This window comes from Protomyctophum parallelum (genome assembly GCF_964188405.1).
Source record: "Protomyctophum parallelum genome assembly, chromosome: 21".
Lineage (NCBI taxonomy): Eukaryota > Metazoa > Chordata > Actinopteri > Myctophiformes > Myctophidae > Protomyctophum > Protomyctophum parallelum.
Genome location: NC_139713.1, coordinates 34,365,153 through 34,378,501, shown reverse-complemented (window position 1 = coordinate 34,378,501; position 13,349 = coordinate 34,365,153). Strand labels below are relative to the sequence as shown.

The 13,349-nt window shown below is 41.2% G+C and overlaps 1 protein-coding gene across 2 annotated transcripts; it reads right to left on the bottom strand.

The window, feature by feature from the left end:
* Nucleotides 1-868: 868 nt before the first annotated feature.
* Nucleotides 869-13,118, bottom strand: LOC310879496 (uncharacterized protein). Of its 2 annotated transcripts, none has more exons than XM_083794228.1 (3): nucleotides 11,241-13,118; nucleotides 7,283-7,361; nucleotides 869-1,193 (listed from the first exon to the last, which is right to left on the bottom strand). In XM_083794228.1, exons 1-3 carry the CDS (start codon nucleotides 11,931-11,933, stop codon nucleotides 1,138-1,140), a joined length of 828 nt encoding a protein of 275 aa, XP_083650354.1. In that variant the 5' UTR covers nucleotides 11,934-13,118; the 3' UTR covers nucleotides 869-1,137. The 2 variants fall into 2 exon arrangements, with proteins under 2 accessions (XP_083650354.1, XP_083650355.1); XM_083794229.1 differs by lacking the exon at nucleotides 869-1,193 and adding an exon at nucleotides 3,412-3,902.
* Nucleotides 13,119-13,349: the final 231 nt, after the last annotated feature.

Sequence of the window (13,349 nt, the reverse complement as noted above, 5' to 3'; positions counted from 1 at the left end):
TTACATTGGTAGCCATTTTATCACAGGAAACATTTGCCTCTGGGATGGATTGTAACTAGCTACTAAGATGAGCCTGTTGACAGCATTGATTGATTGATGCGTTCCACATTTTGGTGGCATAGGAGCGAAATGAATTTAGTCCCTTGTTTGTTTGTTACCACTGTCAGTTTAAAATCATCTTTACAAACACCTAGGTTTTTGTAGAAGGGTTTGGACATGGGCATGGACATTGGGCATGGACCGAGTTAAATATGTGCAAACATTAAGACAATTTAATAACAGGTTCCGCTTGTTAGGACTGAACTGGGAAAAACTGCTTTCTGCTGCTCCAATTTCATGGAACAATCTACAACTCACACTATGCCCCAATATCTTATGCACAACTTAATAACCTTACTCTTAAATCTCCCTACCTCACTATGAAACTGTTTTTAACCTAGGCCTATACTAGTTTTCTGTCATGGTCTTATTTTGTTGTTTCTGTGTTTCTGTTGATTTTTGTGTGTGTAATATCTCGACAGCGTTGCAAATGAGGATAATCACGTTTTTTTTGTTTTGTTTTGTTGTATGTTGTCATGTTTAAGCCTAGTAGTTCGCAAGATCAGCCTCGTACAGACGTACAAATAGTGATCATCAATGCATGAATGCACTATATCAGAATAATGCACTTATAACCCTGAGGTAATTAAGGTTATACATGCACTTTAGCAATGTCCAGTTGACTCCATGCAGTGAGAGCAACACTTTTGACATGTTCCAACTCAATTTACATACAACTAATGCATTCTTTGTCATTTATTCTCAACAAAACTCACTGTTATATCTCATGCATCATACATGTATGTCATGTCAATAATGCAACGTATAATGCAAATATGGTAATACGTTTTACACTTATAATATAAGTAAGCAATAAGTAATTCAGTTTAGGGAATTTAAGTACATCTATATAAGTAAGCAATAAGTAATTCAGTTTAGGGAATTAAGTACATCTGAATAAGTGTGCAAAAAACAGCATCAATATACTCAGACAAAATTGCTCCTGTCCGCCCAGGCAGTGGCGTAACTGTCTGGGCACCCGACTGGTAATCCAGTCGCAGTGTGCCGCGGGTTCGACTCCCGAGCCCGACACGGCCTTTACTGCATGTCTTCCCCCATCTCTCTCCCGTTTCCTGTCAGCCTACTGTCTGTCCCTTCAAAAAAAAAAGAAAACAATGAAAGGCGTAAGCCGCAAAAAAATATCTTAAAAAAATTGCTCCTGTCCCTGGGTTAATGGCATAGGCATAGTTTCAGGCAAAAACAAAACATACAGCATATACAATAGGCAATGCAGAATATAACTGGATGAATAAATCAGCATGCATACATTTTCTTCCAAGATGAACCCAGGCATCCTGACGGTTAAAACAGCAGACAGGTCTGTCAGTCCAGCGACTTGTGCCTGGGGACCTCACTACCGAGCAGCACGACTCCAAGGCCAGAGGCATTCATATGAATGATGGTGCTATTGGTAGAAGGTCGCTGCTATTTGAGCGCCCACTCCAGTTCTCCGTTTATCATACTGTCATACTATTGTCACTTTTGAACATCAGATCGGAGGCTAACTTCGTCAGAAGAAGGCTGGAGGAAATACAAATTTTTCAGTTCCAAATGGAAAATAGCAATACTGATTTGACAGACTATTAAAAACAAACAGCGATGTACCTTTATTAACTTATACATATTTATACACACAAATAGCAGCACAATGTATTCATAGATTCATACTATAATAAAAACAAAACAATGCAGCCTACCTTGCCTGTACCTAATTCAAGTTAATGGATGTATTCATTATTTAAATCACTTGCACCTTACAGGTCATGCATAGAAGGATAGTCAATCAATGTATTCTATTAATCAATTCAGTTTTATTCATGTAGCCCAAACATTTAATTGACAGGCAGCAGCCATTCACTGAAGAGATGTTAGGAGTCAGGGCTGTATAGCACAGTAATGGCATGCCATCTAGTGGACTCAACAACCAAATGAATAGGGAAACATTAAGACAATGTATACATTGATTTAATAGATAATAAAACATGTAAGATAATAGATTATTTAATTTATTTAATCGAGTGCTATTCTGGGCATGTCATCATAGGCCTATATGTGAAAAGTAAATTAAAAAAGTTGATCTACAAGCACACGCTTCACATGTGTATATAGATCTGCAATTTTCACAATTTTTGCACAACATTGTTATAGTGTATAGTATAAAATAGGGTGGTTAAAAAAAAGTGGTTAATAGATTTGTTTGTTTTGTTTATTCGTTTAAATATTCACTTTCCACCCTAAAACATGATCATCAGGTATTATTATTGCGAACGCAGTGAGCCACTTACTATGACAGCAAGGGCTAAATGTCTGTGTGTGTGTGTCACGCTGTTACACCACCCGCCCGCCACCAGAGGGCGCAGCTGTAGCACACACACACACACACACACACACACACAGGGCGCAGCTGTAACACACACACACACACACACAACCACACACACACGAGCTGCGTTCGCTTCACGCGTTTGCGCGTCTTACTTGTTATTATATAAGTAGAAAGAATTCCTCCTTATGTAATAACAATTATTAGATAACAACTAATAGGCGACATTACAATATGAATTATATTATGTAATGCATGGAATAGCTCCTGAGCCCCTGCAGCCCCAATAAAGGAGTTGACCAACGAAAAAGACTTCTTTTCCATCAGTGAGTACTATAGACGAATAACGGTTTAAGTCCACAGTAATGATCCATAATGTATAAATGATGGATAAGGGGTCAGGACGAGGCCTTTTTGTGGAGGGGTCACAATAAAATGTGGACTTAACCCATTCTGACCTGAGATCAGATTCATACGAGGTTTCCGCCGGACACACACTGGTCCTGATGAACCCATTCTGACCTGAGATCAGATTCTAAAAATGTCAGTCGCTCTTCGATTTTTCAAAAAATAGCAGACCTACAAGCTCGTATCGCGCCACTCGGTGGCGCGATATGAGCTTGTAGATCTGCTATTTTTCAATAGATAAAGCATGACATGATGCCAACACCGAAATGGATGCCCGGTCAGAATGGGTTAAACTGTTATTCGTCTATAGTACTCAAAGCCACCCCACAAACTCTTTAATTCATGGAGATTTTTTCTTTCTTTCTCGCATTCCTAAGTTAATAATTTGATACCGGAAGCGTTCGCATCTTTCCGCCGGTCATCAAATTATTGGCTTAGGAAAATGTCTCATAAAAAAACTGCACTGATGGGAAATATTTATGGATATTATAAAATGATCCATTACAGACATAAGGAGAGAAAATGAATGTGGCATTTTTTATGAGCATAACTCAGCTCAGCTCGGACATGTTTATTTCCACATCACAGATTTGTTTTCACCTGAGTTTAGTAGCCGTAACATTTCAGTTGCTTTTTGTAGTACCCTATTGGCCTGAATTTAAGATGTTTTTTTCCAATGGAAATATCCTAAAAAACTGGGTTGTATTATAATCGGGTACTATAGACTATTTGGCATGATTCAATGTTATTTTTCCACAAATTAGTCTTGAAAAGTGGGGGTTGTCTTATAATCAGAGTCATCTTATATTCGGGACAATACGGTAAATAGTTTGGATAAATAAACAGTCTAATTTGACTAACAAACCTGTTGCGTTCTCCCTATCTTTGTCTGATTGTAAGCCTACCATATGATCTGGTGCGATGGGGGAGGTCTGGAAATGGCATGATGTCCATTTTCTGATTTATTCAGGTATGTATGGCTTTCGTCGGTTGCTATTTTGTTGTTGGCTTGTTGCACCCAGAGCAGAGGTTGCATACAGTGTGTAGGTCACTCAAGCAGATAGGTTGATGTCTAAAATACAAAAGTCAGATCTCATCACATGTAACACAAATAACAGCGAGGATAGCCAGCCCTAAGATATTTGAGAATCAAATTGGATTTCCCTTAACCCATTCTGAACGGGCACCCATTTTGGTGTCAGCATCATGTTATGCTTTAGCTATTGAAAAATAGCAGATCTACAAGCTCATATCGCGCCACCGAGTGGCGCGATATGAGCTTGTAGGTCTGCTATTTTTTTTAAATCGAAGAGCGACTGACATTTCTAGAATCTGATCTCAGGTCAGAATGGGTTAATCAGACCAGTGTGTGTCCCAGTGGAAACCTTGTATGAATCTGATCTCAGGTCAGAATGGGTTAAGTCTGAACTAAGCCTTTGAGGCTGTTCTGAGTTTACAGCCCCCTGCAGGGTTCTGGAAGGAGGGTTCTCTGTTCTCACAAGTGAAACTGGGTCCTGCAGCCTGCTCAAGATGTACAGTACATAGTACCTATGGGTTCAGTGAATCCATTGGAGGAGTTACAGTAAGTGGTGCCAATATGTTATTTAGACCAGTGGTGAAAAAAGTACTAAAATTCTTTACTTTAGTAAAAGTATCAATACTGCAATGTACTTGAGTGAAAGTAAAAAAGTATTGGTATAAAAATGTTTTCAAATTGTATAAAAAAAACCAAAAAAAGAGCTTGCAGATCGGCTATTTTCAATTGGCCGAAATTTATCTAGGGCTGAAGTGGTTACTGTATGTTTGGCAATAATAATCAGTAGTTAGCTAGTAACCAAAGTTTTCAAAGACTTTGTTTGATTTTGTTGTTAAGGACCCATAAAGGTCTGTTTGGTTTAATTTTACATTCTCAAGAGATCTAATAAGTGTAGAGTCCAATTGGTTACCAATTCCACATTTAGCTGGGGACCACCTGGAACCCCGTCAAGGACCACGGGTTGTCCCCGGACCACGGGTTGAAAACCACTGCTATAAGTGAATATTTGTCAAAAGATCACGCCCTTGTAAACTGAGCGGTGCAGGCATTCTCCATTGACAGTACCAGTTTAACCCATTTACCCTAGACCTTCTGAAAAATGTATTTATCAGTGGTTCTCAACTTAGTCATGTCAAGGATCCCCAAAATTATATTTACTAGTCCTTACCTGTTGTGAGATATTTGCCCCCCCCCCCCCCTTGTGGCCGTGAAGGGTACTGCGCCTAGGTGCGTTTGTAATTGACCAATACATTATTTAATAATCATTAATGTGTCAAAAAAGGGCTTCGTTACGCCCTCCATATTCATATGGTCAATGCCTGTGTGAAAAGTGGGAGTGATTGGTGCAGGCAGTAAGGAGTTACGGCAGTGTTTCTGACAGACACACAGACATTCGGTTAATTATAGTATGATATATTTGGCTGCCGACCCCAATCTCAAAATATTTTTTTCCAGGGACACCTAGAACCAAAGTTTTTAATGTATATATTCAAAGACTTGCATAAAATGTTTTTAAATTTTATGAATAGCCAAAGCATAAAACGACAGTTTAAGTCGGTTAAAAAGGCATAGTACCGTAGTAGCTATTATCTGTGCATGAAAAAGATGTCTTACTGACAAAATTGAGCTAACAAGGCATGTTTTATGTTCATGTGTGTTGCATTTATTCAGTTTGGGAAATCACAATCTCTAGAAAACAAACTCTAGTTGGCTGAACGATTCAACAGCGACTAGAAATGGTCTCATTTCCAAGGAAATGGAGACAAGACAAAAACATTGTTCATTTTGAGAGTGAAACAACATGAATCCATTTTGATAATATGTTCCATTTTTAGACACAATATTACACTCAAAGGTGTGCTGTACCGTCATTATTGCCACTTCTGTGACGCTTACGGTACTCTACCAACTTCCATGCCAATGGTGGTAATGCACAACCTCCAGTGGTGGAAAAAAGTACTCACATTTTTTACTTAAGTAAAAGTATCAATACTGCAATATAGAAATACTCTGTCACAACTGAAAGTTCGGAAATCAAAATGTACATGAGTTAAAGTACAAAAGCATTGGCATCAAAATGTACTTAAAAGTACGAAAGGTAAAAGTACTCATTATGCAGAATGTCCCGTTAACAATCTTTTGAAAATGGCAGATCTGACGCGACACATTGTGAGCTTGTAGATCGGCCATTTTCAAATGGCCGAAATGAAGTGGTTAATGTATGTTTTGTAATAATCAAAATCTACAAAGTAACTAAAGTTTTCAAATAATTGTAGTGGAGTAAAAGTACAATATTGGGATCTGAGATGTAGTGGAGTAGAAGTAAAAGTATTGAAAACTGGAATTACTCAAGTAAAGTACAAATACCTCAACAGAGTACATAAGTGCAGTACTTGAGTAAATGCACTTAGTTACTTTCCACCACTGACAACCTCTTATGCAATATTGCTTGAACAAACCACACATCACCAATAAAGTCAAACTTTATTTACAAACAAAGTCTTCACAAAGCACAGAGAGAGAAACAAAGACAGAGAGAGCGAGAGAGAAGATATGAGCAAAGCATTTCAGGAATTTACATCACTTCCTATTTTTACGCCTTGGCTGTGTAGATGGCAAACGGTCTACTAGAGTCTGTGTGTGTGTGTGCACGCGAGCGTGCGCGTGTGTCCGGGGCTAATGTCACAAACTCACAAACCTCTGGACCAATCAGCATCAAGTTTCTTTGTGCATGCTGCCAGTACGGCCAAGGAAGTACATCCAAGCATTTTCTTTTTCACATCTGTTTTATATATTTTTTTGAAATATTTGACGGTAATGAATGGAAGTGAAAGGCTGGTCGGATGGCGCTGAAACCTTGCCCAAATATGGAGTCATTATGTCATAAATGTCACAGATGACTGATGTCCCCAGACTGGCCACATGAAGTCCCCAGATCCACATAACACTGTTGAGTCACCTTGAGTTTACCTCAACCGTGACATCATACTTCTTCTTCTTTTCAAGGACAAAACCTTTCAAAAGTAATTTGCGTCCTTCTCAACAGTGATCACATCCATCCACGTCAAATCGGCAGGGTCATTTCCTGCTTCGCATGTCATGACTACTTCACGTTTAGCTATTTACAAAAACATCCCTCGGTCGACATCGCCGTGTTGTCAGTGTGGAGCTTAGTGACATCACGTCCTGTTTGATGTCAGAACAATTTACAATAAATCCCGGTCCGGGATGAATTAAAGAATATTTAAAAAGTCAAGAAAACAAAAAAAAACTTTTAAATATAGAAATTTGTGAAAGATGGAAAAAAAACAGCCGCCCCCCTTTCCGCTCTTCTCTTCCTGTGGCTGTCCCCCTCTCTCCGGCGGCCAATCAGGAGCCTCCTTTACCTGCGGGAGCCAATCACGAGCCTCCTTTACCTGCCTCCTCTGTGTCCAGGTCGTCACCATGGGGACCACCTTCATCGTCGTCGTCATCATCGTCGTCTTGGTTGCCGTCCTTAAATGAAAAGAAAAAAAGAATAATTTACCAACAGAAAAATCACTTAAAGAAATAAATCACAAACAAGAATCCCGGTTCGAATCCGACCCAAGCCGCTATACTTAACGACAGGGCAGTATATAGATGAATTTTAACCCATTTTGACCCGAGATCAGATTCTAAAAATGTCTTCTACATCCTGACAGTTTTCTGAAAAAACTATGTTTCTATGTCAGTCTTTCTTTGATTTTTCAAAAATAGCAGACCTACAAGCTCGTATGAGCTTGTAGATCTGCTATTTTTCAATAGCTAAAGCATAACATATCAAAAGGGGTTCCCGCCCAAAATGGGTTTAAACAAGATATAGGATGAAGCAACACATTTAGATGGATATAATTTCATGCTACAAGTACATACTTACAAACAATGTTGTTTTTTTCCCCAAAAAGCTTGATTGTTTACATACAGCTTCTACTCAAATTACATAAAGCTATTCTCAAATCATTGTGCATAAAGTGAAGTCTTTAAAGCTATTCTTTGTTTTAATCTTGATTATGGCATACAGCTCATGAAAAAAGAAAATCCTATCTCAAAATATTTTACGAGACCACTAAAAATATATTTTTAAATCAAGAAATGTCTACCATCTGAAAAGTATATTAATGCATGCAGTTAATTCTTGGACTGGGCTACTTTTGAGTAAATTATCTCATCAATGGGGCGTGGCATGGAGGTGGTCAGCCTGTGACACTGTTGTGGTGTTATGGAAGTCCAGGTTTGCTTTGATAACAGCCATACATTCAATGGTATTGTTGAGTCTTATGTCTCACACCTTCCTCTTGACAATACAACCTAGATTCTCACGGCACACAACCCAACCCATTCGCCCTCTGCACATAAGTGCAAACTCACAACATGCAACACGGAGCAAGAGACAGTGCCGGTTCACGTTTCTGAAGACCACCTTGACCTTGTCCATTGTTAAAGATATGGTCCCGGTTGCAAAACCGGAACAAGAAAGCTTTAAAAAGGTGCGTAAAAACATTGACCCAAGATACTAGTTGCCCAGTTGCAACTACTGTGCAAGAGAAGCACAGAGAGAACCTTACTTATCAGAAGGTTCAAGGTTACTCTCTCACAGCAGAGAGTATATAGACCGATTCCGTAGCGGGTCTCATGGTCGCAGCCTACGTATTTCCTGTAGGCGGACTCGACGTAGCTGCGGGGTTTAAACCCTCACCAGGCGCACCTCTTCCACTACAGTGAACGGCAGAGTGACTGATGTTAGTTTGCCTCAAACTTTACTCCTCTACCTGCTTTTTTACTAACACTAACATTACAAAGATGCCCAGAACATCGAGATGAACCTGTGTAGTTTATGGCTGCTCCAACACCAACAGTAGTGGCAACATAAAAAATAAAAAAAACGGAATGTCTAATATCCACCGCGGTGGCGGAGACCAGAGCCATTGAGTAATGGTTGAGACGAAGCAGTGAAAGATACATAACGCCAGTCTTACCCAATACCAAATATTTCTGTTTTATTAACACAAGGCTGCTGTACTTGTTTATACCTCATACTTTAAATGCTTAGTATGAGGTATAAAATACAGCAGCCTTGTGTTCATAAAACAGAAAGATTGGGTATTGGGTAAGACTGAAATTATGTATCTTTCAGGACCTTTCACTGCTTTGTCTCAACCATTACTCAATGGCTCTTTTCTCAGCCACCACGGTGGATATTTTGACATTCCGTATTTATTTATTATGTTGCCACTACTGTTGGAGCAGCCATAAACTACACAGGTTCATCTCGATGTTCTGGACATCTTTGTAATGTTAGTGTTAGTAAAAAAGCAGGTAAAGGAGTAAAGTTTGAGGCAAACTAACATCAGTCACTCTGCCGTTCACTGTAGTGGAAGAGATGCGCCTGGTGAGGGTTTAAACCCCGCAGCTACGTCGAGTCCTCCTACAGGAAATACGTAGGCTGCGACCATGAAACCGCTACGGAATCGGTCTATAGCTGAAGCCCTACAGGATGCCCTTAGAAACTGGGAACTTGACAAAAGGGGACTGGTACAGGGGTGGTATAGTGTATATTATTATTAATATAGCCATGCCATGAAGAGTGTGCCAAAACCAGTCGGTGTTAGGAGGCTTTTGATTTGTTTTTTAATATAGCCCTGTCTACATAATAAAGGCAGTTTTGCTGCATAACCTGCTTTCCATGCTATTTAATCATCCATGTTTCTGCCCTGCGCAATATGCTAAACCCACTATTTTCAGGGGGATTTTCATGAATTAAAGGCGCAAATACTTTGGCATATGCTCCAAAGGTAATTAAACAATCTCGGCAGCCTCTGTACATGTCACCTTTTAATCTAAAGCCGTCAAGGTGTTAATCTATCCTTGCTCAAGTGTCCTTGCCCATCCCGACTCCCGATGGGACCCCTCTTCACTAATGACAGTACAGGCGTCACTACTTTTGATAGTTATTTTCATGAACTCATGACTATGCAGTCATATCATCGAATTACATACTACTAGGGAATGATATGCGTTCAAGTGCATCTTAGTTTGAGAATGCACAAATCTATACAGCTGTTTCCACTTGGCTGACTGGTCACATTTACTAAAACTAATTATATTTCTGAGTTGACAAGAGGGTGAGAGGCAGACAGGGCAAGTGAGGCAACATAAATGTGTAGTTAATTAATCTCGCACGGCCCTCCCAAACAGAGTCAGTGACCTTTCTCAATAACAGTAAAATGAAAAAGATCTAAAAAAAACATTTTGTTCAAATTTGTATTACAGGACATGGCATGAATGACACAATTGCATCAATCAAATGCGTCATTTGTCTGTGTGACTGTCAGCGGCTTGTCAAGGCAGCAAATGATCGAGATGGGTGTCCTGGAACGGCAGGCAGCGCTCTCAAAAGTCCTGTCCACTGACAGAATGTCCGGGCATCTTGTCGCCAACTGATACACGACAGAGGTCATGTAGGTAGGAGGTCTAGGAGGACAGTCTGAAACCACTTGTGGACTTCACAGAAGCTCTGTCAGGTGACAAGTGTGTGACCCTCTCATATGTCAGACCCAGTGCAGTAACTATACATTTACTCGAGTACTGAACATTTGGATTTGTTGTTTTCTTTCCACTCTGCTACATTACAAATATTGTACTTTTGACTCGCTACATTTCTAGGGAAGGTCTCTCAAGTCTCAAATCACAAAAATATATTAATTAACCACTTACTGCAGTGGTTTTCAACCAGTGGTCTGGGGGCCAACAGTGGTCCTTGGGGGGGGGGGGGGCAGCTAAATGGAGAGTTGGTAACCAAATGGACCCTCTCGCCCTTGTAGATCTTGCCTTGGCTTCTCAAACATTTTAATTTCAAGGACTCTCATAGCACTGAGTGTACAAATGGAACCCGTGACCTGGCTAGAGGAACAGGCCTGGGCGGGAGGAGCAGGGGTCATTTGCATAAGAGAGGGGCCAACCAGACATTTGCATACCAATGGGCGCTCGGCACTTTTGTTGCGTTCTGTGCTACTGTAAGTGGTGTGTACGCCCTTTGAAAAACAATCTTGACAGGGGGTCAAGGTGGTCCGTTTGCTGGGCAATAACCCACTTTGACCCCCGTGGCACGGGGCCTGAGAGGGAAATAGCAGACCTACAAGCTCGTATCGCGCCACTCGGTGGCGCGATATGAGCTTGTAGATCTGCTATTTTTAAATAGCTAAAGCATAACATGATGCTGACACCAAAATGGGTGCCCGTTCAGAATTGGTTAAAGTATTGGATTGAAACTTAGAGAGGGAAAAATAAGAGTACTGGACTATAGGCATTAGGCAGACACTCGTGGTTGTGGTATCGGACATGAAAAATTGGTACCTTGACCCTTGGCCGTCTCACTAGGCGGGACTTCATCCTTTTGGACAGCGCCACGAGGTTGTCATGGCGCTGTCTCCTCTTCTGCGCCTCCTTGTCTTCCTCCTCGTCCTCCGAATTTGTCTTCTTCCCGTCTCGCCTCTCGTCATCGTCCTCACCGTCCGAGTCAGAATCGGGCTTCTGGATTCGCTTCATCACCTTCCTCTTCTTACTCTCCGGAGCCTTCCCCACTTTCTTCTTCCTCTTCGCCGGCTTCTCCTCCTCCTCCTCGCTGGAGGACTCTGAAGTGGAGTCGCCATCATCCGCACCGAGGAACGAGCGCTTCCTGTGGCCGCGCGGCGGCGGCGACGACGACGAGCTCTCACCGCCCGAACTCGACTCGCTCGCAGACGACTGGCCGCCCCTTCCTCCGCTCCGGCCCACCCTGGGCGCCACGGGTGTCTTCTTCACGGGTGTCTTCTTCGTTGGCTTCTTCCGGTCACGTTTGTCGTCGTCTTCCGACGACTCGTCGCTGGTGACGGTGAGCTGTTCCTCGTCACTCGACTCGTTGGAGCTGGTGGTGGAGCTGCCGAACGAGCCCTCGTCGCTGTCGTCCAGGATCTCCGCAGAGAGGCCAATATGTCGCTTCTTCAACGCGGCAGCTGCTTGGGTCTTTCGCATTGAGGCGAAGACTTTGCGCTTGTACAGGCTCTCCATGGCGACCACGATTAATAGCTAACCCACGATGAACTAAAGGTGCTCAGCGGTATTTAGTGTTAAGGACAGGATCAATGAAAAAATAACTGATACAAAATGGATTAAAGATGTTTAACGTTATTTAACATAAGAATAAAATGAAAGTAATATTTCGCAATATTTGGAGTATAACAATTATTTTAAATAAGACGTAGACAGATATTTAGTGTAAAAATAAATTCAACCCAACAATAGATGATCAAAAGACAATAAGGATTTATGAAAGGCAAATACCGGTAATAACATTTCACATAAAAGTCAAATCAGTGAAAGATGTGTGGCCCCCCCGGCCCATCCTCTAAAGTATTTTTTAATAAATATAAAGTAATTGGTTGGATGAATATCATAGAAAATGAATTAGTGAGTTCTAGTATTTTAACCCAAATAAAGGTTAATAACAGTAATACAGGAAAGAAACAAATAAAACAGTCTTTACAGGTTAAACTAAGCCAAGAGGCTGATGGGTAATCTTGGAACAGCTGTAATAGGCTAACGGCGAGGCTAAAATGTTAGCCTCGATAGCATCACACAGTGCAATGCCAAATGGCTAACTCTGAATAACACTGGAGGGCTAGGCAGCAGGCGCGCGTTAAGAAACACAAAAGCGGTTGTTTGCGGGCACCACGAAATCGGAATTGCCAATATATAATATAATCCGATGTAAATGCGTGACGTAACGGTGCTAACGGCTAGGTTCAACTGGCGCTCATTTAGGCTGCTTGCACTTTGCACGGAGGAGGTCCAATTTAATTCCGATTATTCGAGATCGTCCCATAATCCGGTTAAAATGAAGAGGTTACGTTTGATGCGCGCGTGTCTGTGTGGACGTGTTTGTTATTATTAATGTTAAATGTCGCGTTCGTGGCATTTTGTTGTGGTCGCCATTTTAGGATACTGCCGGTCATCTCGCAGGCAGGCAGGCCTATGGGCAGGCCCCCTAGTACTTGGGGTGGTGCGCGGGGGCATAGCGCCACCGCTGGTTGGAGGTCGACTCATTCTTGTCATAGGAGGGATTTTGAAAAGAATTTGCTCTCACATAATCTGATGATACTATACTACTAGTACTAGATTTACGGTATGCACTGCACTTGATAGTATATCTTTAGCATTTATTTGCTATTATTATTATTTGTTAGAATATTATATCGCTAGCTATTATCCATACAATAATAATAGCCTACTCTGGGATATCTCTGGATCAGAGCCTGGAACATTCTGTTTTAATGGCATATTATGTATTTTTGAGTGGTGCAACCACTCCTATAGACAGGCAGATATGTGTCTTTTTTCCCTTTTACTGTAGGCCAGGTAGGCCTATGTAGGAAGATATATATTATGCCTGAAACAGGCTAGCTAATGCACACTGTGGTGGAAAGC

What these genes read in the sequence shown, in the direction of transcription:
- LOC310879496 (XM_083794228.1), bottom strand. Translation starts at nt 11,933, where the DNA reads ATGGAGAGCCTGTACAAGCGCAAAGTCTTCGCCTCAATGCGAAAGACC. An exon ending in TGAGACGGCCAAGGGTCAAG is followed by an intron (nt 7,362 to 11,240) that starts GTACCAATTTTT and finishes TTTTCATTTAAG; the next exon opens with GACGGCAACCAAGACGACGA. An exon ending in CCTGGACACAGAGGAGGCAG is followed by an intron (nt 1,194 to 7,282) that starts GTAAAGGAGGCT and finishes TTTTTTTTGAAG; the next exon opens with GGACAGACAGTAGGCTGACA.